General features: G+C 42.0%; 1 protein-coding gene across 2 annotated transcripts in view; it reads right to left on the reverse strand.

Moving 5' to 3' along the window:
• The window catches only part of agrn (agrin), a 276,576-nt gene that overhangs the window by 107,525 nt on the left and 141,314 nt on the right, over positions 1-27,737 (reverse strand). For both annotated transcript variants that reach the window (XM_085393643.1, XM_085393644.1), the window contains one exon: positions 6,191-6,406. In XM_085393643.1, the coding sequence (XP_085249769.1) occupies positions 6,191-6,406 (216 nt within the window). The remainder of the gene's footprint in view (positions 1-6,190; positions 6,407-27,737) is intronic.

Here is a 27,737-nt window from a genome sequence, read left to right on the forward strand (position 1 = left end):
TGACTGGCTGAGTAGCATCACATGAGATAATGTAGTCACTCACTGTTGTACCTCTCTCCTGACCTCCCCTGCACCTAGTGACGGTGATTTAAACTAAAATACGAAATTTCAAATGGCGTTCATCACTTTATAAGACCTGTTAATATTTATTTTCAGTCCAATTCTTGTGAAATTTTGCTTATGTCAGCATTTCCTCTGTGCTTCCCTTTCTTAGAATGGCTCCTTGATAGCCACCGCTCCACCGAGACCACTTCTGATGAGACTTCAGTAGATAGATCCGCTGAAAGTCTCAGGTCCTGTGTCAGGCCTTTGCTGGATTTCTTTCCTGTTTCTTCAGGACATGGCTTTCAGATACTGTTCACCTGCTGTCGGTAACATTTTATGCATGTCACTTCATCTTTTGCTCCCACTTGTCCAGTTTCTTCAGATTTTTATGAACACACTGGACCCCATGCCAAGACAGACCAAACTTTTTGCCTAGTAGCTCTTTGTTATTTTAAGATAAGATAAGACTTTATTGATCCCACAACGGGGAAATTTTTGCATCACCTCAGCTCAGGTACAGATATCAGATGGAAATACAAAAATACAAATAAGTACAATCAATGACAAAAAGTAAGATAATACACTATATACAATGGTAGCATACACAGTATGTGATTATGGATATAAACTATATAGCTTGACATAACTATTGTACCACTAATATTCCTATTTATAGACATGTACACACACACATGTACACACTAAATATACATATGTATACATATACATACATATATACCTGCACATGTCCATACACATGGAAGTGGTGACCGTGGATGTTCACAGTGTCCAGTGACTTATGACATCATGATTGAGGAGTTATAGAGTCTAACTGCTGTTGGGATGAATGATCTGCGAAAGCGCTCCTTCCTGCAGCGAGGGTGTTTCAGTCTCTGACTAAAGGAGCTGCTCAGCCCACTCACATACTCATGCAGTGGGTGATGTGGGTTGTTCATGATGGATGTCAGCTTTACTAACAAAATACTGTCTTTGGTATTTTTTGTAGACTCTACAGAAGAAATGGGACTCAAATGATGACATGCTGCCAGTAACAAAGTTAAGAAAGACACAATGTAAAGTTGACACCTTCAGAAAGCCTGGAGAACTTTTGCTCAAGATAGCAAGAAAGTCTGGCACCTGAAAGCAAAATGTAAAAAATATAAAGAAATAATGGATGGCTCAAGAGTTTTGCACAGTACTGTACCGTTTGTAAAAAAAAATTATGCTGTTTTATAGGAAAGATTAACACTTCTTTCAATAGATATTCCCTTTCTTCTTCCTGATTGGTCCGTTTCATGCATGTTTGCCTGTTTGCGTGCAGGCACGCTCGCAACCACACAATAAAGCGTCATTAGACACGAGACACAAAGTGCGCCAAAGTAAACCCGTGCATAATGACAACTCTCATCAGACACTTTGACATTTGTTTCGTTATATAAATCTGCTGCGCCTGCTTTTGTTTGGTAACGTACAAATACGTCAGGTAGAAGTGGGTGTACACCAACTCATTTTCAGTTAATCATTTGTGCCTCTTCCCAGGAACAGAGGACTTCATTTGTTTGCTGCAAAATGTATTCAAACAAGCTCTGATATATTTTTTTTATATGCTACAACTAAATACAACAAGTAGGAGTGTACTGCTTTATGTTTAAGGAGCAGTTCACATCCCTCTCACACTGGGCCTGCTTGCAGTATATAAGAGCAGACAGAGAAGCAGGTGTGGAGCACTGATGCCTTTTCTCCTTTCACTGTGAAGACTCGAGAGTGTTTCGGTGCTGGAGAGATAAAAACCTTCTCTAAAGTGCAGAGAGCGAGAGAGCAGAGTGGAGTGACTGAGCAGAAGGTAGGGGGCCGTGCTGATAGCCAACTCTCGAGAACACACACGTGCGCTCTCACACATACATAAAATCAATCTCCCATCGACCACACTCTCGAACCCCAGTCACCTCACCCACACGCGCATGCTCTCCACTTTTTTCTGGGGGGGGGGGGTAAAGAAGAATGAAAACTCCATGTTCCACTAGAGTGGCCACACAAGATGAGTTCTGCAGCACTTCTGTGTCTCTCTCTGGGAAAGGGAGTGTATTTACCACTCTGCTCTGATTCAACATTAGGACAGTAGACGTGGCGCACGTTCCCAAGCTGACTGTAGAACGTGCGCAAACACACAAACGTACGCACACACAGTTCCCCAAATGTCTCTTGTCTCTCTCTAAACCAGAAAGTGTCTGAGCTTTTTCTCTCTCCCTCCCTCTCTGAGGTCTTCCTTTTCTTAACTGGACACTTTTTTTTTTCTTTCTTCTTTTTTTTTTTATCACCTCGTGTTGTTATCGGTCACTCCTGCGGGGCCAATTTAAACGCGGCCTCTCCTTTTAATTTCGATAATATCTGAAGCCATTATGTGCTCACCGCCTGCCTGCTTGACTGCCGGAAATGTAACCCCACCGATCCCAAATCATCCATCTAGAACAAAAGAAAGATAATGAAGAAGCTGGGTCGGAGATGGTCTGAACCATTAAGGGGCAGGTTATGTGAATATCAGAGTGGAGCAGTGGAGGGAAACTAAGTGCCTGCACCTCAATAACGAATGGGTCATTTTGTCCTGCCCTCAGGAGGGAACTTAGACCATTTTCTTGGAACTAAAATGTCATAATAGCCAGTTCAGTTTTATGAGTGAGGTGCTAAATGGACATGTTTTAAGGGGAATTTTCTTTTCACTGCCGAGTGAAACTGAGCTAAGGTGAACTGTGCAATGGGAATAGTGGGAGGACACGGGCATCTGTCAAAGTCTAGGTTGTAAACAAGCCACCTTATTTGGTGTTCAAAGCTGTGACCGTAGCTAAAGTGCCTGTAAAAACCTCTTGAAAGTCGAAGCACAATATGTCAGTAATTAACTGGAGAACAGCACTGTGATGTCAGCAGCAGCGAAGTAGGAAGTAAGCGCCCGAAAGCCGACATTTGGAGGTGTCAGCATCCTGCAGATGTCAGGGACTTGCTGGTTACAGCTTCCTCCTGTTTGCAACAAAACATACCCCAAGCTCCAAAGTTGTACTTGGTGGTAACAAAATGCTCCCATGTGATGTAACTCCCATCCTTTAAAAAAAAACAAAACATAAGGGGCATAATCTGTGAGAGAAATAAAAACTTCTTTTGTGGCTTTCCTCCTGAGTGCCAGATAAGACTTGATTTGAACTGAACATGACGGCTTCACACAACGGTAGCCAATTCACTTACCCCGATGAAAACCCGCCATTCAAATCGAAAGAGTCAAACGAGGCTTCGCACAAAAGCACCAATTCAGCTGCCCGTATTTTCTTAAAGTTAAAAGCTTTCTCACTCCCTCACCTTTCTACCGCTCTTCCTCCTTCCCTCCTTTGCCTCTCTCTTCCTCCATCAGCACTGACAACTCCATAATCTCAGCCAAGTGGCCCGTCCAAGCCCTCTGTAGGGGCTGAATTTATTGAGAGCAGAGTGAGAATCAGAACCTGTCACCTGGCTTGCGCTGACCTCCTAACACGCACGCTCTCTTCCTCTTTCACACTCACAGCGTATACCGTACCTGCTGTATGTACCTTCTAAGTGCAAACATCCTTGAATTCATTCAAACACACACATATGAATATTGATGAATCTTAGACTGTTGCTTACTCCTTGGCTGACCCTTCCATCCCACAGTAAAACACTTCTTTTAATTCTCTAGCCGTCTGCCCTTCTCAATTCTGTCTATAAGACATATGTGGGAGCTTTTAACAAGGATGTTGCAATAAATGCAAAAGTAAATAAACCGACCAGATGTTAGCTAGCTGTGTGGTTCGTCTACACTCACTCGACAGTGACTGCTTTCACTGCTATACAAAATATGTTGCAAATCCGAAATAGCACGGGTAAGAAAGAAGGATGAATTTAAAAGATTGCTTTCTGATTTTCAAAGCTATTCATGTGTCACTCGGGACAAAACCAAATATTGTGAGTTTAAGATAATAAAAGCACCGATAACCTGCTGTTTAAGCTTTAAGGTCACCTTCATCAGTACCTGGCAGCTTGTTTAAAACAGATTCCCAGGGTTGGTTCTCTCAGCTCTCAACGTTTCTACCAATCAGAAGATTGTCAGAAAAAAATCGCATCAGAAAATAGCAAATTTGTCAATTTTCAACAGAACTGTAAACTCTGCTTTAAGTATACAATAATGGAACTGTAAATCAAACCATGTTGAATGGATGTTGGTGGAAGCCGGAGTTAATTAAATGAGTCATTTTTACTTTTGCATTGATTAAACTGATCACACCATAAATCACAGTGACACCGGTTGTGTTACAGAAGCACAAGTACATAACGTAGCAAGGCTAGAGCTAAGGATGCCATCCGCTGATTAAACACTACACACCTGCCTCCTTCACATCCAGTGACTGCATGAAAATGCTGACATAAATCAGGCTTTGCCATTAGTAATAATCACATTGGGCTCTCAGAATCACAGCCAACAGAGGAATGAAAAGGAAATTCCTTCCAGATGTGACGGGATAAGAGAGGAAGTCTGCTCTGGTGGCCAGCATGTAGTTATTACCAGCAATACTATCATTAGCATAATCATTACTATTATTTTTTACTTTATTTCTTTCCTTGTGACTGGCTGCTGTTTTGCTAAGGCCAATTATGGTGCTTCTGATGGCCTTAACCCTCCATAAACCATCATTAAACCACTTATGCTACTACTTTCTCCCTCTGGTTTTGATCTTCTCTCGTAATCTGTTCACTCGTTCAATCACTAAAGTACTCTCTTACGTGCTCTTGTGTCGCACTCCCTGTCTTAATGTCTCGTTGCTCTTTCCTCTTAACATTATACCCTCCCTTTTTAAATGCTATTTTCCCTTTCCTCCACTGTACCCTGTGTTCCTCCTGTCCTCTCTCTGTCCTTTCTATCGCTTTATTTCCACTCTGCCAGTAGCGGGCCGCCACCAAGCTTGTTATTAGTGCCAGGTTCGAGCCTGCACTGTAATCAGACCCCTGGAATTAGCAGTAGGCCCACACTGGCAGAAAAGGCACGACGCTGACAAAACACTATAGTTATCATTGAGGCTGCTGCAATGTTGCAGCTTTGGCAGGAATCTGCTCCTTAGAGCCATGGATTTTGATGGGCTTTGGTAAAGAGAAGCAATGAGAGGTACAGCAGGAGTATTGGCACCCACTGGGGTTAGGGATAAAATACACACTGGATGGCTACCAATGGGAGCAGTAAGTGGCACACTTTTTTGTTTGTGAGGGTGCAGGTGGCGCTTAAGCCCTGGGGGCACAGCCATTTTGGAAAGACAATAGAATGGATGTAATGGGGACGTGTTTTATTATTGTGGGATAAAGATAGGATGGCAAAGCACGTAGTATTAGGACAGGGTGTAATAGAAATCCATTTACTTGACAATAACAAGCAATTTAGTGTCACTCAGAGACTTGCAGCTTTGTGTTTGTCAAATTAAGTGGCCGTGCTCGTCCTCTGGTGCAAACGTCATAAAATCACAAGTGCCGTTTCTGTCATTTGAACCAAAAATTCCAATCGCATTCGCCATGCTTTAAAATGTTAATTCACCTATGCTTGCCCACTTTCACCCTCATCTCTCATTGTGATGTACTGGAGAGTGTCAGTCTCAAATTGTTCAGTCCAAGAATTTGGATGTTTGGGGATCTTTTAAAAGGTACAGATCACGTGTATGTTAAAGACAACACTTCAGAGAAAGCTATCGAATTTTAGTGGTTTGTGGAGATCTCATAAATACATCAGATCAACAGTCAAACCTGCCCAAACTATTTTCTTCTGCAAAGTTGCATGACCATACCAAGAATTGAAATGTCAAAGGTCAAACTGACTTCTTTTCATCCCCGTTTCTACAGGTAGTTAAAGCTTACAATCACAGCCTTAAAATCTTCAGACAAGATGAGACAGAAAAAGCAGATCGTTGCACAAATGTCAGAGGGATTTCTGAAAATGAGTTACTTTGCAGAAAAAGCACAAGGAATTATCTCAGATCAATCTCCATTTGTTTGAGAGAGAACACTTTTCAGACTCACACAGGGATCGAGGTGAATTTCTAAAATGGTTAATTTCTGCAGCTGTCTCCAGGAAGGGTTAGCAGATAGATTGATGGTTACTTACAGCAGGCTCCCTTGCTCAGCACCTTGATGCGTCGCTGTGCGTTGCACTGGGCTTTCTCCAGCTCGCATTCATTGGTGTAGGTGGACGAATCTGAGCCGCACACAGGCGCCACAAAGGACGGGCAGTCCACCTTCTTGCAAACACACTCACCCTTGGACGGGTCATTTGGGTTGCGCTCGCAAACGGCGCCAAAGCCACACAGCATCCCTCTGCAGCCTGCCAGAGAGAACGACAAAGAGGAGAAGCTGTTAGGATATTTCATATGGATAACTCCGAATGTGAATATACATTTTCAGTCGAGTTAATACTGAAACACCCAACACCTAATGCACAGTTCAATTAAGCACTTTTAACAGAAGCCTGTATTTAAAAGCATCAGAGTACAAAGAGAAGTTTCTAGCATTTTAAGAAAATTCTATGATGCTTTCCCACAAAGTTCAAACTAAATCCTGGTAAAGGAAACAATTATTTGCAAACCATCTTAAGCTTAAAGAGAGCTCTGAAGGTGAAACCATTCAGAGTTTGGGGAAGACCTTTTAAAAAGCATGACAAAGTGTAATGGCATTGAAGCGTACCAGAACAACACTTTGACACGTTTGGGGAAAATAGAATATTTGCAGTTTACATATCCTGGTGATTTTATATTAATATTTTCACTTTTTTTGATCTAATGATTCCTAAAATGCTAAATTAGAGCCCATTTGAACAAAGTTAGGGTCAAAAGTCGTCATACTGATATCTATCTGTGCTGACTGATTCACAACATCAAACCATGTGTGGGAAACGTAAGAAAGGTTGCAGGTAGCTGCCAACGCAGAGCGATTTTTCTTGGTTTTAAACAGCAGCTAATGGAGACAAATTTAAAAAGGCTTTCATGAACTATTCATGCAGTCCAACATTTGCCAGCGCAGTTATAGTTGACTATTGTGTGTAATGTATAAAAACTTGCCAAAATAAAACCACTCATCACATAAACCAGCCAGCACAAACTCAACGGCGCGCTACAAAGAGGTAGGAGAAACATTCTCCAAACGCTGAATGACAGCGAGCTAATGAAACGCTGCAGGTTAGACCGCGCAGGGATAATGTTTGTGGTCGATCTAATTACGGGTGGGCTCACATCTCCCACCCACTTCAATAACGTTATAACAGCAGAAATAAAAAAGATCATCAAAACACTAACATACTGGGCAACTAGAGAAATAACAGCAACAGTGCGCGGTGATGATTTGGGTCTGTCCGGTTTTCATCAGCAGAGTGAACAGTTACAGCACTTTCTCACTGCTATACTGTGATGCAGTTCATTTAATTTTCCACAACTTGCAGACTTACATAACAGTGTGGGATTCCCATCGTTTTATATGAAATATTATCACAGGATTATACATACCAGCATGGTAAATATCTATGTAGGTAACCTAATAATATAACAACTATGCACATGGAAATGGACTACTGCATCAGTAGATCTGTTGTAAACATGCCATGTGTTAAAAGTTGGCTTATTACATTCCAGGCTTTTAACAGTTGATTTCACTACTCGTTCTGCCTGTAATCACTAAGATAATGCATCATCCATTAAAAAAAACCAAAAGACTACCAAGCAACAAGGTCAGCCAAACATCCTCATTAATGTAAATAAATCCTATGCTGGATATTATTGCCAGAAATTTCTCAGCTATGTTAGCAGCTCTCTGAGAAAGCTCTCAGAACTTTAGTCAGTACTGGCCCTGATGTTGTTCACGTCCAATTAAATTGTCTTTTCTCGCACTGATTCTTCGAGAACTTTTTATGAGTTAATGCAGATGAAGTTTATGTTTTAACACCAGGCAAATTTGTCTCAATACAGATTAGCTACTGGCATATTTGTAGAAACACAGTTCAGCAACGAGGATTAAATGGGATCGTGGCGTAAAGCAAACATATGCTCATATGCTCGATTCGTTCGGGGAGACTGTGCCCACCCGTGCAGAGCGAGTGCAGTATGTACATTTGCTGATTTTGAAGAAGTTTCAATGTTAGAATTTTCCCCCTCAATAAAGTCAGCAACAACATTAAAATCAATCGAGAGGCAGCAGGCTGATACCCGCAGTCTTGTGGACAGCTGATTTTCAACACCTCTGTGAGAAGACTGCAGTCTTTTTGAAACATCAATGATCCGCCATCCAGGAAAAACACACACGGGGTGGGGGCAACACGAAGACAAACCAAGGTTAGCCACACACTTCAAGGTCTCGCAAGTCAGGCAGCGATGGTAATACTTTGATCCTCAACCTCCCACTGACACCTCAGCTTTGATCAAATGTGAAGCAGCAAACTGTAAACTTTGTCAGAGGCCGCTGGATTCGCAAAGCAAACAGCAGACACGCACGTGGATACGTGGTCGTGTTATGTGTACACAACATCAACTTAGAGAGTAATTGACCCGTATTATGGCAGCTACAGCTGCTGTGGCTCTGTGCCCACTTAGAGGACTGTTGGGCATCCAGCTGGCGTGACGTCCTTGCCTCAGCACCAGGAGGGGGGGGGGGTGGGGTGAGGGGCGTTAAGAGACATGGCAAACTCTCACAGGTAACCAACCGGATTGAAAATCGATGGACGAATGCACATAAAAATCCAAAATCCACTCTGAAAAAAGTCTACTTGGTTAGATAGGCGAGCAGCCAGTGTCACCGCTGAGTATATACATGTCACACACTCACACACACATGCACCCGCAGATAACTATTTCTTATCACTGGCTCCCAGGCTAGGACTAAACGAAAGGCGGCATGTCCGCTTGGGCTCACTGGCAGGTGGCTTTTTGTGGTACTAGAGAGACAGAGTCAGATAGGCAGACACACAAACGCACACAAGCACAAACTCTATGTGTGCAGCACAGACAACTGGTCCAGCATCTGCCCAAGGCATCTCATTCTGTCTCTCTCCCCACACCAAAGTACATTGTGTGAATGCGTCTATACGTGTGCATGTGTGAGCGCGCAGAGTGACAGGCGAGGAGGCTGTTTTTGACTGGCCCACTGTTCCCCGTGGGGGAGCGCCTGACAGCTACCTGAGCTCACTCTCTCTACCGGGAGGGGGGGGAAGCGAGTGTAAAGCCATCCATGAGTGCATCTGTATTTTTGACAGGGTGTGTGTTGGAGAGGTGTAGGCATTAGGTGTCAGTCTCCCTCTTTCTGGCTCTCTCGCTCGCACGTACGCGTGCATGTGGCCAGGTGCTAGCATGAAGGCATTGTCATGACTGGCCCGCTGCTCTGCCGTCACTTCTCACCACACACCCTGTGCTCCTCCTTCGTGTTTGTCTACGTGGGTGTCAGTGTGTGGCTCCGAGGCAAAACCATGCGAGCAGAGTGACAAGAGGTGAAATTCAATCGAGCTGTGTCAGATGTGTACAAGAGGAAGGTTGTCTGAGAGTATGACAGGGGGAGCGGAAAAAAACAAAACCCACCAGAGACCGAGATACCGGGTCGACAAAAAAGATCTCTCTATGATCTAAATGTATCAGCTGTGTTACAATATAGCTAACACTGGTATCATATGGTAAAAATATAAATAAAATGCTTTACTTATTTTTATTCTGAAAATACATAATAATCAGTTACAGTAAAAACATTTAAATGATTTTAAAAAAATCACGAATGCCAGCGCTGGAGTGTAAGGGGATCTGTTCTGCGATGCTTTCCTATAAGAAACTCTCACCGTAGCCTCAAGCTTAGCTCGCTGACAAAAGACTGACACTGGAGCTGAGGCCTCTGTCAAAACAGAGATACTAGCGCAGGCTCTGGAATGAGAGTAAAAGCTGCACGGTTATGTACTGGGAGCTGTTCCCTGGGAAAAATTGTCCCAGCACCTCATAACAGATACGTTTGACACTTCCAATTTCTTTAGCACAAAAGACAAAAAAATCCCTTGGCAGTTAATATGAACAGTATTATCTGCCACGGCTGAAAACAAAAACAACACGAACAAAAACTTCGCCAACATCATATTCCCACTGTGCCGCCCTCGACCTAGTTTGACTGGCGGGTGATCTATAGTAGTGCAGACACGATAGGAAGAAGCGAATGCAATCATCTACCAGAAGGCGATGTAAAACTCTCTCTCCTGGAAGCACACACAGAAGCAAAGTGTTTGAAGTGCTGCTACTATATGTGGGTGCTAAATGAACAGTTAACAAAGCCCAGTAACTTTCCGACTTTGCGTCTCACACATAACTACTAGTTTTTCTGTATTACTGAAACATCAGGTGAAAGGAAGAGGATGCTGCGGTCAGGGTGAGTTGGTCTGAACTCGAACTTTATTCAATTAATGCTTACAGCCAAACATTTTTCTAACTTCCAGATCTCTATGTGTCCTGTCACCGCTGCCACAGCGATGTCTCTCGGCTCATTTCTAACAATTCAAATGAGCCAATAAAGATCAGTGATTTTAAAGATGGATTATTTATTAGACTGCACTGATTTTTTGGTGTTGATTGTGCCTCACAATATTAAAAATTGAGCAAAGTGCTCCAGCATTAACAGGGTGTTACTCTCATTAATGTTAGAAACTCTGATAAAGCCGCTTACTGCAAGAACAACAAAGCTGTGACACTGACTAAAAGGTCTTCTCTTAGTCGAGTAGTGAATCCATGTCATGTGTAGGCCGACAGCAAAGCCTGCTCTTGCGGTAAAAATGTTTATTTGTAATTAATAAGGAACGGACTGCTGGTACTAAACACCAACAATCATTAAGGCTATGTTTTGTTTTACTTTTGGGTAATAACTGTAATATGAAATAGAAAATGCTGTAACGTTTTGCACCTAGCTGCACTGGTTCCAGCTTTCAGACTTGGTCAACAACCCTCTAGAGCTGTTTTAAGTGGAGGTGCATGCTTTTGTGTACAAAATTGCAAAAGCCCACTCAGGCTTATGCCATTTTCACTATAAATGTAAGCTTTTCGATTCTTGGTGCAAATGTCTTTGTGAGTGCAATGAGTGTGAATATGTGTATGTGTGAATGCTCATTGGTCCATGTAAGTGTGTAAGGTAATCTCCCTTCAAGCCCCGCAGCGTTAAAAGCTTCACTTCCATGCTGTTTTCTTTGCTACCGGAGGCAAGGGGAAGAAAATCCCATTGGGAAGAAAAGACAGCATGTCCAGTTTGTGACTGTCGAGGCAAGCGTCTAGTCCAGGTAACATGTCATCCCTGCGTTTGGACGACTCACCCATTAAATGTGACAAGGTGTCAGAGATTTAAGGGGGGGCTCTCAGCGCCTATGAAAGGAAAATGACGGTGCTGTTCTGATTAAAGCCACAGTAGAAAAACTATGTGGTTTGTGATTTGAAAGAAAGTAATGCATGGTTCTCTGGTGGCAATTTTCCACATCTTCTATTGCCAGTTCTGCTGCTTTTGGATTTAGAATGGAACTAGGCTGTTGCATTTTGCAGTTCATTTCTTTTGTTGAGCAAAACACATATACACACACAGAGTGGTTTTTTAATCCAGTAAGTAACAAAAGCAGACCGTTTCAGGACAGCGAAGTATCAGAATTCGATCAGAATGTGATTGATGGGATAAGGGATATACGCCTCTTCATACGGTGTATTATCCGGGCGACATGTGTTAGCGGCTAGCTTTTCGACACAGATTCAGAGGAACACAAATTCAATAAACATGACACAGAAGCAGCAAGTTCCCATCACTCTGAGACGCCGTCTACCCTGTGCTCTGTGAACAATATGTCCTGCAGCCTGTTTTTGTGGTGAAAGGCTCTATCAGTTTCATTGTTTTGCTGCCTTGTTGCATCTACCTCAAACAAAGCAAAAGGAGGGGTGCAGAAATGGACTATGGTCGCGAGCATGAGCGCGCTCAGACCCAATAAGGCTTGACAGAAGCGCCTCAAAGTGGCTACTTTAGGGAAGGAATACACGTCTTTGCATATCTTGTTTTGGCTCGGTCTGTCATACTTTTGAATTATTTTACAGCAGTCTGGTCTGTTTCAGCGAGAGAGGAAAGAAGCAAGTGAGAGGGAAGGTAAAGGAAGGTGTGCATGAATAATTAACAATACTGAACTTTACATGGGTGACAAGAATAGCGGCTGGATAACCGGGACTGTTGAGGCCAGTGATGCACAAATGGCAAAAGTGCTGGATACTCCGCTCAGGTGAAGCCAGTCGTATGGTGATCAGATTAAATCTGCACACGGCGGCTTCGGCATTGACTAATGACCTAGTGACTGTCAGAAAATCAGGAACGGAAAGTTGATGGAGGGAGATACAGCTCAGTGGCATCGAAGCGACATCACATTAATGTTGAATGACTCTAAATTCATTACCCTCTAGCACTCCTAGGGGACATCTTCCACTTACTTCTTAATAAAGGGACCCTTTCTTTTCAGCTGACACTAAGTAATACAGATGTGCTCCCTGCCCGGGCGGCTTTTAACAGTCCCCTCTTTCCCTCTGTCTCCTTATCTCTCCTCACCTCGGTAAGAGGGCTTTAGCCTCTCTATCCGTGTAGCTGTACCAGAAGACCTTTGCAGTGAGGGGACAGGTTGCTATGGCAACAGCTAGTGATGCAATCAGCACAAAGCGGCTTCTCTCATCAGGTTTTACTGGAAACTTTCCGTCATGCACACAGGTGGTTTACATATGCACAAATACACACATGCGCACCCACGTCAAGCTGCCTCTGTATCAAATTCCCTGCAGTGCTTTTTAAAAATAACTGTTAGGTCTCACTGCACTAATTATACATCACTCCTCTCCAAATCGATGCTCTGGGGTGAAAATCTAATTTTGAAAATCAAATTCTCGTGCTGGCTGCGTGCAGCTCTGAGGCTATAGGTGCTTTGCATAGGTCTGGGGGAAAAAGCAATAGATGGGTGGAGTATTTGTTAATAGTGTCCTTCTCTGCACCTGACGCTATACAGAGCCTAGAGTCCCAAAGTGTCATTGCAGAATAGAAACATGAAGAAACATAAAGGTGGCCGGCAGCTGTAAAATATCTGGGGGTAAAAACCCTACACTGCTTCTATTGATCTCTGGTTAGCGATCCTCGGGGACCAATGGAGTCAATTATCGATCTCGCTGCAATCTTACAACACCCAGCGTGAATGAAGAAAACGCCTGGTCACAATGGAACACCCCACCTCACCAGCTCAATATGAGAAATTGCTTCTTTAAACCAGTTAAATGAGAAGAGAGAAAAAGGGGCGAAGGAGGGAAAGAAAGGAGACACTTTCAAAGGATTTTCAGAAAGAAAAAAAACCTTTTTCTCATGTTCTGCTTTTCCAGTGCTGTTCTTATCAGGGCAACAGCACAATGAACAAACTGAAGAAAAGAAAAACTGTAAAGAGCTATTCGTTTACTGCATTTTCTCTTCGCCTTTGGCTGAAGTTCTCTGCTTGAAGATGGAGGGTCTTTGTGTGCGGGGTGTGTGCGTGCGTGTGTGCGATGGCTGGTACAGTACAGTATTTTCTCCTTCTCTCACATAAAAGGGGCAATCAATTTCCTTCTCCTCCTGCTTCCTGAATGCAACACACAGGCTCGCATAGCTGAGCGCCTGGGCCATGACCTGGCTAACATGCAGGATGAACTTATTTACCAAACTCCACAGACCAAGGCGTGCCAGAAAATGAGAGATAAAACTGAAGACAGAGGTGGTAGGGGCTGAGGGGAGGGAGGGACAGGTTTTATTAGAAGAAATACTGTATGAGATGAAGAAACAGAAGGGTAGGGAGGTTAAAGAGAAATATGAGAGGCAGATGGAAAACCACTACAATGTGATTCCCTCCCATCTTCTACATGAGAAACCTGCAGTCCTGTAAGTCTAAAAAACAAACCCTCACCTGCTGCAAATAATCTGAAGGCGGCAACATGCATAATTAATGCTTTAACTTCATTTCCTCTTGGTTTTTATTAGAAAAAAGGGAATAAAGGAAAGCTCTGAACTTCTGTGTCTATAAAACAGCACTGTTAGCTGTGTTCGTTGCTCTTATTTGTATCGCCGGTAAAAATCAGTAGGTCAAAATTTGAATATATGGCACCTTCACTCGTTAGAGGAGATCTGCATTTTTAAAAGTAATCAAACAATCTCTAAGAGTCGCTCATTTTTCCCCGCTGGCTTTGTTGCTCAGTCACCTCGACTACTACTGTTGTTACAGTAGTGTTCTGAGATTTTGTCAATGCTATTTCTAGCCTCCCTTGGCTATGGTTACTTTTTTAATTTTAATGATGTCCCACTGGCATAAACAAACCATACAAAAGCTACAGTGAGCACACACAAAAGGGTTTTTTAGTTTGTGGAAAGTTCAGTTTCACTGTAAGCTTGCCAGCAGCTTTATAGCTGGAGACAGGAAGTGGGTTGATGTATTTAAAGCTTTTGTGATGCCTCACAATTGTAACTAAATTTTAACTAAAACATTTATCTGTGTGTGAACCTAAGAAAGGGGATTTGTGCACAAACTGTTTTATGTGTGTGATTTTGGACCGCAACATTTTGGCTGCTGCCCTGTTGTTAAGGGAGCACAAGACACGGGGAAGCGCTAAGTCATCTGCTAAGGCTACTAAGCTTCGTTAGCAAAGTGCATTAATGCTAAGGAGCATATTAATAAAATACTAAATTTTCACTCACCAAATTGAAGCAAATGTTTCTATAATACCTCATAGCAGACCAAATTTTTGTCAGACAAGTCTTTTTTTTTTTTTTAAATGTAGTTTAAAAAGGCACCAATGACGTAAACACAATCATGAGCTCCACTTCACCGATTAGCGAGGCCTAGCAGCCTACAGCTGCCAGTGTCTGCACATCTGTTATTCAAAGTGGACACATACTTAAAGTTAAGCGTTTACATGTCTAAATGAATGAGTTATAAACTCACCTACATTTGTCATGATGGGGAGAAGCGGCTAAAGAGACTATATTTTTTTTTATTTAAAATGTTCTTTCATCACATCTTAACAGAGGAGTCTATGGGCACTGATTTACTTTTGGAATCAGCCTCGAGACACAATTTAGAGGAACTGCAGGTGTTGGCAGTACTACATTAGTGTGACTTTTCAGCTCCATTAGACAGCAAGATAACTTTAGATAACTTGTTGTCACTGACCTCAGATCATCTTTTGGTTGTTTATAGAAGACTCGACATGACAGGGTTGTTGATATTAATCCCAAAACCTTACTTATGCTAAACAAATGTCATAATATTATCCATCTCGTACGATTTCTCTCCTGCAATTAACTTTGCATTCACTGGCATCACCTCAGTGTTTTTCTGTTCAGTTTTTTTGGCATTCAAACTATAGAGCAAATGGATTTTTCACACCTACTTGGGTGTGAGAAGTTATTTCAAACCCTGGAGCAGTTCTCTGTTTTGTTCACTTTGTTTGGCCATATGAGAGCCAATGATTGCCAAAGCAATTAGACTGAGACCTTGTTGAGAGAGCTTTCAAAATATGTTTCAGAACCAACCCCAGAGCTGTGTATGGCGTGGAAGCACAATCAGCCTGCAATCCAACAGCCCTAATACAAAGCCTATTCATTATGGATTGTGCACAATGTGATTTATTGGGAATCTATAGATTTAGCCAAGGAGACTGTGCTTTCCTGCACAAAAGTATGAATCAATACGGAGCTCAACAAGGGTTAATGATTAGTTACGGGTCACTTAAACATCTCACCAACAGCTGGTCGTGTTTGTCGTCATGCAGAGCACTACACATGCAATTTAGGATTTGAAAAATCATGACATTCATCACCATCAACATACCCAAATGGCCAGTGGCCAAATCTTTCAAAAATGATCAGTCTTTTCCACTTTTTGTTGTTTTATTCATGCTATCCTTTAGGTCTCAGAATATAACAGGTGCTGCTTCTTCATAAATCAGCCCTGAAATATGACAGCTCTTGACAGCTTCGAACATCTGCCTAATCACGCTTGTTGTGGGAGAAAAATACATGAAGGGTAAATGAGGAAAATCACTCGGTTGTTTGTCTTGATCAGGCAGGGACAAGAACGGGAAAAGACGGTGGGGACTAAAGTAGAGAGAACAATGTAATGAGAATTAAACAGCAAAAGCCTTCAACTCATGTTGCACCTGTATAAGCCATACATCCTGAAAACAGCAAAATAGGGGATTGAATGTAGTAAAGTGGCAGCTAAGATAAGCTAATTGTGTTGCAAGGTGGTTTGTGTTTTCCTGATCAAACTGTTGGGCAGATGGGAGAAAAATTGACACTGCTATTCTTTTGAACCGCCGACTGGAGCATAAAAAAGTGCATAAATTACTAAGACAGCAATGACTTTAGTAGTGCTTCTCATAGTGAATTGGTCCAATCATTCCCTCCTTATCTTAGGAGACAGAGAGGACACCTTACCCCTGCTAGCAATGATCGTGCTTTGCTCAACCCAAGGTGCTTCACAGGAAATGCAACTCTACATCCCATCAGCTGTCTTGTTCTATTTAATGAGTCACATGGGGAAAGGAAACAAGCCGCGTGTTGGCACGAACAAACTTTTTCCCCGTCACACTGTTCCAGATTTTCAAATTCTCTCCGAGCTTTCTTCCACGATATCAATAATGGAGGTGCTGGTGACAGAGCCCTATTCTGTCACCTCACATCTTCTCCACAAACTCAGCAGCAGCAGCAGGCAGAGATGCTCCCTGAGAACAGATTACAGCCAGTCTGCAATATACATGAAGAAAACCAGAATGGCTGCCAGCGAACCCCTCAATTCAATTATTCAGCTAAGCCAATATTATGAGGAGAGGAGACCTCTTTTGTTCACGTCTCAGAGCTCGTCACCCCAGCTCACTGTCACCTCCCAGACACCTGTACTGGACTCTCTTTTGAAAGACACTTGCTTATCATGTTACGTCCACGAAGAGCAATTTTTTTTTAAGCTCGCTAATTGCATGTAGTCATTCGAGGGGCGACTCACATCCACTCAGATGTGCTCGCCTAACCTCCTCCGCGCCTGTCTTTTCTCTCTCTTGTTCACACGCTCCACTCTCTTTCATTCCATCGCTCATCACTGTCATTCAGTGTTTCATCAGCGATGCACTTGCTCTCGCTTCATACATTAAAAAGGAAAGTCGTGTGCACGAGGAGCCAACGCTGTCACTGTTGCCGCAGCATGGGGTTTCAGACACATTTGCACTACACACCCACTCCAAGTGTCCTGGAGAAAACTGGGCAGCAGTGACAACTTTTCAAGTCATAGCCCAAGCTCTGCATCTGATTAGCAAAGCGAGAGCAGCTCATCCTAAAGGTCACATTGCCAAAAATTAGGATTGGCTTAGCACAATTTAGAAAATACGATTACCTCAAAGTTTTACCCAGGATGCGGCCACGATGAGAGGTAGAGTACAGATTTTGAGCTTTTCACACGACCAAAGGCCAGAACAAGAGTATCATGCTGTATAGTGCTGTGCCTAACTAAAAGCTGTCAGGCTGCCTAAAACAACCAGTGAGCTCTTCTTCCTCACAGCAATGCAACCGACTGAGATGAATTAGTGTGATTTATTTGTTTTCTCTGTGAATAAAAAGCAGAAGGGTCCAAGCATTATGTGGATGCTGGCCATCATAACTTAATATAGCCTTTGGCTCCCACCGTTCTGGCGTTTTGCACGTGTGTAAACAAAACCAAAGTGTGTGAAAAACATGTAAGTGCACAGGTTAACTTTGCCCTCCGTGTTAGATTCAATATGTTGTATTTTAATCTAGTAGAAGACGATTGCACACAAACTACAAATCAATATCAGGCTTTATGCTCTGCATCACATAATGCCTAGGATTTCTGCTCACATGGGACAATTCCACAAACAGTGTTTTCCTTCATGTGGAGAAGCTGAAAGTGAGTGAAAAAGTTTTCTTCTTGTCAAATGCTGTTTATTACGCTGACTGACACTGAGCCTCGCTCGGGGTTTTGTGGAACTGTCTAATATTAATCTTCTGTGTGGTTGAAACGGTACCTGCTCTGCTACCATCCGCTCCCTAAGCTTTTATTTTTGGTGTCATGCTTTCTGTTTAGTAACAGTGCCTTATTGGGTTGTTTACTGTTACCCAGCATGCACATCTCTGGCAGACTGAAGGCAGTGAAGACAGATTGTGCTACATTTTCCAAGGTATTTATGTCTCCGCAACCCAAAGGCTGAGCATATTTCATGCAAACATGATGGGCTATTAAGCATTAAAAAGCGACATACCTTAATCCATTTTCAGTAACAAAGCTATAGGTGGTCACATTTAATGTGCTCCAAATGGGGAATAACAGCAAAGAGCCACAGAAACAAAAGACCGTTTCATTATTTATGTGCTATGGGGAAAAAATGTTACTTGGAAATCACATTCAAGGCTGCTTTCAAATACTGCTTGCATGCATGATTACTACCTGATTTCCTGCATTTCCCTCAACACCTGCACTGGTAATAAAAGGAAATTGTGTTTTTCACTTCAAATTAACAGAAAATGAACTATTTGAAATCACCAAAGTTATTTTGCGATCACAGGGAATATAATAAAAGCAAGGAGAGTGGGATTTTTTTTCCTTTTGTCAAACATTCATTTTCCAGCAAAATATAACCTTAAATTACTTGCTGAATGTTAGCTGAAGGATTTTGGCATTTGGCGGTTTGAACATGTGACCATTTCAAGTCACTTCTTTGAAGTATCGAATCATACCACTACTTTTTTTCCCCCTATATGGCCAGAATTCAATGTTACTGGTCGCTCTTGCCAGAGGCAATCAAGCCACCGGCAGCTTCATTTACAGTAAAGTGCAGGAGAGAAAACTGGGCCTTTAAGCTGGTTCCCGCTACGGAGAAGAGAGGGTGCTCCATTTTATTTTATTTTTTACAGATTTTCTGGAGGGAGCCCAAGTCAGTGGCAGATGGCAGCAGGATGAGACTCAGAGACAACCTGGGGAGAGCTTGGAAGGAGAGCCAGGAAGCGACAGCTCTCAAGTGCTGAGCTGGTCTGCACTGGATAAAAGGGAGGCGGCCTCTCTCCATATGCTCCTCATTGCTATGCCTGATCACAAAGAGGTGCTCATAGACTCATTGCCATTGTCATTGGAAGGAATTTGGGATAGTTGGAGAAGAAATAAACATTTTTTAGGCAAGACTGTATGGAACTGTGTTGAAAGCAGGAAACTGAGCCAATTAGCCATTTGCCAGTTGCTATTAAGAGCCACCATATGGGAAAAAAAAGTGGAAAAATGAAAGGGAATCCTTCCTGAAGTCTTCATTTAGAAGTGCATTTGAGATCCAGGAGGTAAAGGACATTATCTGTCCCTAAAGAATGTAAAATAATATTTTTAAGGTCCCGAGCTGAAACACTCACACAGGAAATATTGACCGATGCGCTTGCCCAATCATGAAAAAAGCTCTTAGACCAGCCGAACCACCATGGCCCTCTGGTCAATCAACAGCTTCTCGATGCTCTCCCACCTAAACAAAGACTACATCATTCCTATCCACATCTCTCATTGCATCTCCTCCTCACATCTCTCAATCTCTCCCCAGTCTGATCAATAACTCTGACCTGCGGATCAATAAGGCCGCAAATCACTTCATTTTCCTCTCTCCTCCTCCTCTTTTTTCACCGGTATCCCTCCCAGCCAAAGGGGGTTGGGCATTCTAGGCTTAATTGCTTCTTGTACCACGGTCGGAAGAGAAACTGAAAGTTTGTCAGAGCAGTCCGGGTCATTTGAAACTGGGTCACCATCTATTATTCCAAAAGCTAACAAACACAACATCACACACTTCTGTCAGGACCGTTTCCTGTTAATAGTCCTGAAAGGTGAATGTAGCATATGATTGTGTTTCAGATTTTCAGAGAACGAAAGTGTGGCGTTAACTGCCTATCCATCAACCGGAGGTTTTTCTCTGCGGTGCCGCTGTGGCCATAAGCTCACACAATGTACACTGCCTCACTTAGAGAGGATAGGTAAAGTAAGGGTTAGAGAGGGGAAAAAAGTGGCTGGCGTAGATTCAAATTTATAGGCAGCGTTCATGCACTACTGGCTTTAGCGTTAGTATTATAGCACCAAAGGCCCCCGCCGGGCACCGCTGTGGAATTAATTGCCAGTGACGCGAAAGTAGCACAAAAAGTGCCACGCTTTTGCGCTTTTCATTACCGTGCCGGGAGTCTTTCTGTGCAGCTTTGTAATATTTCCCAGGGAGAGGGAGGGAAGGAGAGAAATGGAAGGAGGAGAAGGTGGAACGGTGATAAGTAATATGGTGCTGACTAGAAGAGTGTTTAGCTCATCTCTGTTCATTTGTCTTCATTTTCTCTCTTTGGAACACTTAGCCCATCCTGACCCACACCACTGTAGCTCGACTAAGTAACAGCTGTGCGCGTGAACCCACAAGTGGCTGCACCTAGAAGCACGTGCATGCAGTCACCTGCAGGCACTTACAGTAAACAGATTCACACATATGTGTTAAGGCTCACAAACAAAGCCGGGTGCTGTAAAGCGGCAATTTCATCTTTATGTATGCAAATAAAAAGAAGTGTAAGGCAATACCTACATGAAAATGAAGATTCCCAGCGGGAACTCAAATTTGCCTAGAATCGTCTCCATATTAAATTTTTATGATATAATATTAATGTTTTTATTAAAACTACTCATCATACTCTAGTAAATAGACAGCAACTCAACACTGTGTTAGATACAGAACTTCAACTGCTCATTAATGCAAATATCTAATCAGTCAATCACATGGCAGCAAATCAGCGCATTTAAAGGCTCACTCAATTTCTGCTCAAGATGACCTGCTGAATGTCAAACTTGACATCAGAATGAAGAAGAAACGTGACTGAACACAATGTGTTGTTGGTGCTAGACCGGCTGGTCTTTCTTTTTCAGAAACTGTGGTTCTACTGGGATTTTCCCACAGCAACCATGTCTCGATTTCCAGAGAATGGTCTGAAAAAGAGAATATTTCCAGTGAGGGATAGCTCTCTTCAGACTGCTTCGAGCTGATAGGGAAGCGTAAGTAACTCAAATAACCACACGCTACTAACAAAGTATGCAGAAGAGCATCTCTGAATACACAACACAACAGCAGAAGATCACACCCTTGATCACTGTCAGCTAAGAACAGGAAATTGAAACAAATGCTTGAAAACATTGCCTGGTCTGATGACTCTTCATTTCTGCTGCAACATTCAGAAAGTTCGGTCAGAATCTGATAAAAGCACCAAGAAAGCTCGGCTGCCTTCTGCCTTGTATCAACAGTTCAGGCACATTTTGGTCTCCTACCAACTGAGTTACATTTAAACACAGCAACCAACTAGAATAGTGTTGCTGACGTCTGAATATGACCTAAACGGCTTCCACAGAGCTCACTCCAATAGAGCATGTTTGAGATGTGGTGGGATGAGAGATGATTATTATGACTGTGTACAAATCTACAGCGACTTTGTGATGCCATCATATCATGAACCAAAATTTCCAACACCTTGTTGAATCTGCCATGAAGAATAGAGGCAGTTGTGAAAGCACTAACAATGCAACAGTCCAGTGAGAGTATATTAAGAACAGATATTATTACAGTAATTAACTATAACTGTATACAATATAATTATTATTGTGTATTTCTCTTTTCAGTTTGTTCACATGATCAGTGCCTATCTGTGACCCTGGCTTCACTGGAAATATGTCCGCTATACAGCCCTAAAAACAGCACAACTATTAGCAAACCATCAATCAAAAACACAAAAAGTTTATGTTTATTAAGACAAAAAAAAGGTAGCTCATTTTGAAGCAAGACATTTCAAAAAACCCTGGACAGATGTCTACTGGGTGGAATCAGCTCTTTTTATAACAGCACTTCATAAAAGCGTCTGAGAGAAGAAGGAGACCAGCTGCTGTAGTTCTGAAAGTAGAAAAGTTCCTACTGTTGATTAATACAGAATTTCTGTGGCTCAAATGTTTTTGGCTGTGTTGTAGTTTTCATTTCATAATGTGTCAGAGAAGCCAGCTGAGCACCTCTACTCTTTAAAAACGGAGCTATGCTGCTGTTAAACTTAGAGTATGTGGTTTGGCATTTTTTGCTAAACTAAGAATGGCCTTTCTGAACAGGAAGTAATCTGAAAGGCAGCGTATCGTGCTGCAAAATCAAACGGAGTACTGCCTGGGAAGCTTATAGCGTTTCAATATTTTATAGTTTAATTTGATTTTTTTACCTCTGTCTCCCTCAAAAACAAATTTCTGTAAACCTCTTGATGATATTTCACAAACAATTAAATCCCTACAATATCTGCAATTCTAGAAATTTTACAGAGCGGTAAAAGGCACACTCAACCTCTCTGGGATGCTCTTTTTATATCCAGTCATGTTACTAACCAGCTTAATTGGTTTCCAAATGCCCTGCTGTGCTTTTAGGAGCTTTCCCCAACTTTTCACTGTTCTGTTGCTGCTGTTCCAATTTTTTCGAAAGATGTTTCTGCAATCGAATTCAAAATAAGCACATATTTAAAGAGCAATAATATTTCTTACTTTGAATATTTAGCATGTTTTCTCTGAACAGTTTTTAATTAAATATCTGCCTTAAATGATTTAAAGACTACAGGTTTGTGTTTGTGTTCAAGTTTTACACTGCATTCCTACTGAACAAGGTTATAAAGTAAAACTGAGTGATGAAATATTGATACTGTATACAAGCCTCTCACAGCTGTTCTCACTACAGTGGGCTCAAACTCAAAGTTGAGCTCTTGCTTTATGTATTTTACTGTATTCACAGTAAAACAATTTAACAGTTTTAGTATATGCAAAATAGGAACATTACACCACAGCGTATAACTGGAATCTGGAGCTGTCACCTAGCTTTCCCACTAAAGTTTCCTCCGCCCTTCATTAACAGTGCTCCTCATTCACCAGGACAAAGATTCCACCCAAAAGGCAAAGGATACATTCTTCGGTATCAGAAAATTGGTTGTCAACGGCACCAAAGAAGCCAAACAGAATGGTTGACAGTGGTCCAATTTGGTAGCCGGGACAACCAGGTAATTGCTATCGTAACCGTAAACACATTCATATCGTTCCTTTCCTGCTCTCTCGTATGTTTCTCAATGTGGCTTGGCATGGCTGTGGATGCACTGACTAAATTACACCACATTCCACTCACACAGTGCTGCATATTTTCTCCATAAGAAAACATTTTTAAACAACCAGCCCCTTCTTGCACACACACAAATATGCATTCACTGGCAGTGGACGACTGCGGGGGGGGGGGGGGGGGGGGGGTGTGTCAGACACTGCGTCGAGGCTCTGGAGAATTTGTTTCACAGTAGCTTTTTTTAATTTTTATTTTTTTATTACATCCTTAATTCATCCAGGTAAAAGTTGCATTTGCAGAAATGTTTTGGGTTTCCATTGCATATACAGAACCAGTCAAAGTATGGAAATAATGAATCAGCATTTACTCGTAAAACAACTTCATTATGCAAATTCATATTTCCTTTCTTGCAATATATGAGCAAACAAAACAAGCAGAAACCATCAAGCTGCCTCTGAGGTGTCCTAAAACCAGAGAATGGAAGACTTTCTGTAATGATAATATTAAAAAATAGCAGCACTGGGTGTGTGCGCGTGTTCACATGTGTTGTGTGCATGGTGACTGATAGTTCACTGATCCCATCTTTAACAAACCAGTGAAGTCTGATTGATGCCTTTTGTTTTAGTTCATCCCTCTTCTGTGACACCAGAGGCCAAACTGAGTGACTGGACAGCAGCTGGTAGGGCTTTCACGTCTGCTTAAAGGACATTCAGTCAAGCAGATGCTCAAACGCTAAGACCGCTGCTACACCAATTCATGCAGGAAAACCAATATATGTATATCTGGACAAATACACTCATTTAATACAAGCAGATTTAATATAATCTGGGAGATAAAGGTCTGTGTGCAGTCTTTCTTTTAAATCCATGCTGCACAAGGTTAACTCTGAATCACAGCTTCAGTAATGTGATAACTAGGTGATAGTGCACAACTCTTTGCTTAAGTCACAGCCTCGAATTAAAAGGATTTTGCTCAATGACACTTCAGCAGGGGAAATGCTGAAGGGCTCTAAATTGTGCAGAATCATGTGGGGTCCCTTGGTTAAAGGAGGGTTTCTATTTCCAGCACATTTAGCTTTACAGGGCTTGTAAAGCGAGGTTCTGGTGACTGGTGGTATCGCCTCGTATACACTGCATGTGTATCCATGCAGGTACCCATGAGACTCATCACAGTTACATACACATAGACGGTGTTAAATGTCACTTTAGACTTGATCTTTGTGAGGTATTTCTTTAATATATTTCTGCTTTTCTATAACTTTCTTTGGTAAGTGATTAGTTTTTTTCACTTGTTTGTGTGAAAATTAAACATAGAGCCATTACAGATGAGACTGACTGCTTAGTAATTTTATAGAATATGTCACATTCAACTGGAGCTCACCAAGGGCCAAAGAAAATTTGAATTTTGGATCAATGGATGCACAAAAAGTAAAACGTCACTCACTTATTAGTATTGTTATTAAAGTATTTTTAAAAATGGGCACGGTCACTGTGGCACCACCCAATGGTTTTTGATTTCTGCTACAAAGCGCAACATTTTCGCCATTTTGCTGTTTTGAAACTGGATGTGATGAGCATAGGACGGATCTGACCGTGAAACTGATTGCCTATGCAATGCAATGAAAATCTTCCTTTCTGACACTCAGAAATTACCAAAATGTACAAAATGGACTTGATGTTTCATGTAATAAGAATCTAAGTTACTAATCCCATGATCTCCTAAGAAAAGTGCTTTTAGTGGGGCCAATGGATGCTTTCCCAAAGATTTCAGTAGGACCCAAAGTCTTTCTGAAAATACAAATATTGCTATCTGGAAACCACTTTTGTGTTGGCTTCACTTTATAAGCCTAAAAGCTACATCCATCTCAAGTGAGTGATTGCATCACACATGGAAAGAAACACTAGTTTCAGCCCTAAAGACAACTTTTGTGAAACTTGTATTGTAACAGTTACTAAATGTGCATTTTGTGCACATAATATGAAAATGAACTGTAGACCTAAGTCTGCCCTCATAGCTTTTGTTCAGTAAAGCCTGAGGGCAGTTTTACAAATCACTAACATCAATACTTGGTGGGGAAATCAACACCCATTTGAAAATGTACCCATTGTTCTGAGATTAACTCCAAACACGAGTTTTGTTCCTGTTGGAAATCATTAATGGGTGGGATTTTGCATAGGCATCTTTGTATATGTTTGTATTTTTATGCACAGTTCCACTGCCTAGAGGTTTTTTTTGTCTCTTGTACACAAACACATACTTATCCATCTTTTTTTTTTTTTTTTAACTTGTTTTTTCTTTCCCTGCCACCTTTTAATCGCCTTCCCTCTCTTGCTCTGGCTCAGATGGCTAGTTTGACTGTATTACTCTTGTGTGTGTGGAAAGCCTTCTCAGCGAGAGAAAGCAAGCGACAGATGGTTAAAGTGTGCAAAAGCACAGAGGACCCTGGAAAATATCACTGACACAAGGTTGCTCTGATTGTGTATGCCTGTGTGTGCTGTTTCCACTTCATCTGCACACAAAAGACCAGTGTGTGCGCAACGACTTCACCTATTGATTAGCGAGGTCCCATCTTGTAGCCTCACGCTGAGCATTGGGGCAGTTGCTATCTTGCTGAGCGCATTTGAAATGGGACGTGATTAGCAAGGGGTGGAAGTGACTGTGTGTTGCCCTTAAGGCGTTTCTCTGAATAAATAGGTTCTTAAATTTGAAATAAATAATTCTAAAAAGATTTGCCATTAAAAAAAATTAATGTGTTGTTAAAATGAATAATTCATGCTTTACATACGTTTTAGTTAAAAGGAAAACATCGCTAAAATGTATTTCCCGTTCTGGCGGGGCACTTCCGGTTCCGGTCGAGCACTTCCGGTTTGGGTCAAGCGCTCGGTTTTGCTGAGAAACAGGCTCATGCTAAAGTCAGTATGGAGATGTAATCTAATGCCATCTACTCCGAATTATCAGGCCAGAACGCCGTAAGTTACTTTATATGACAGTTTGTACAGATAACTTTGGATATTAATGTGTATTTGCTAACATGAATGTTTTAGTGAGAGTAATGCACTTTATTGATGTAAACATGCTTCTGCCTGTTGAGATGGAGTTTATTTTCTGTCATTTCAGTTTTCACCACATGTTCATGGAGACAATTAAACAAGCTGCAACTAAACTCCAGGGTCTTCATTTGTGGTTTAACTCGGTGTCACCAACATCCTCGTTGAAAACACTACAGTGAAAAGGCGGCTACTGGTGATTCATCACGGTCAAAATGGCATCCAGTAACAAGTCTGCACGCAGTTTAAGGACCAGCCACTCATCTGGATCAGCAGTAAGCGCTGCCCATGCTCGAGCTAAAGCAGAGGCTGCCAAGGTGAGAGCATGCTATGCAACAAAAGAAGCACAGTTAAAGGTTGAAAAAGCTCAAAGCGAACTGGAAAAGGCAAAAATAGATGCAGAATTAGAAGTGTTAACATTACAGAGGGAAGCTGATGCTGCTGTAGCTGAAGCAGAAGTGCTAGAGGAAGCTGAAGCTATACAAGAAGAACCTGAGAGTAGAAAATCTCCATCAGAAAGCGTAAAATTAGAACGTACAAATGAATATGTACGATCTCAAATGGAGACCAAGCTATCTCCCAGTCCACAAAAATTACCAACCACTTCTTGCCCCCAAGCAAGTTCACCCAACACATTTGTAACGTGGCATCCCTCTGAAGAAGGCAATTTAGAGCCACAACCCATCAACTTTGAAACAAGACTTACCAAAGATAATATTGCTGCTCTAAATAAGCCCAGCCAGCTGAAAGGTGAAACAAAACCTAAAGTGGAGAAACAAAATACCTCTCTCAACCCATGCGGCTCACCATTCGTACCTCAGCATAACTATAACACCACGGCCAGCATTTTAAATCCAGCAGAGCCCTTTGCCCAATACATGGCACGTCGAGATTTAATAATCTCAGGCCAGTTCGACGATAGGCCAGAGAACTACAGAGCATGGTGCTCTTCATTTACCAGTGCAACAGCTGAAGTCCAACTCACCCCCATTCAAGAGCTAGATCTCATGACAAAGTGGTTAGGGAGAGAGTCAAGTGATCAGGTGAAACGCATACGTTCAGTATATGTCAACAACCCCACATTAGCTCTATGCAAGGCATGGGAAAGACTGAATGAATGTTATGCAGCATCAGAAATAATCGAAAGGTCACTTTTCCAACGGTTGGACAGTTTCCCCAAAATAACAGTCAAAGATCATGTCAAGCTTCGTGAACTAGGAGATTTACTGCAAGAGATTCAAGGCGCTAAGGAAGACGGCCATCTGCCTGGTCTACTCTATCTGGACACTTCTCGTGGAATCAGCCCAATCGTAGACAAACTCCCATATGGACTTCAGGAGAGGTGGATGTCACACGGCTCTCAATATAAAGAGAACAACCAAGGCTGTTTCCCACCTTTTGAGTACTTCTGTGAATTCATATGTAAAGAGGCAAAGAAACGCAATGATTCAAG

The sequence above is a fragment of the Rhamphochromis longiceps genome, linkage group LG20 (genome assembly GCF_057381845.1).
Source record: "Rhamphochromis longiceps isolate RC_006_pf linkage group LG20, R_longiceps_female_GT1.1, whole genome shotgun sequence".
Lineage (NCBI taxonomy): Eukaryota > Metazoa > Chordata > Actinopteri > Cichliformes > Cichlidae > Rhamphochromis > Rhamphochromis longiceps.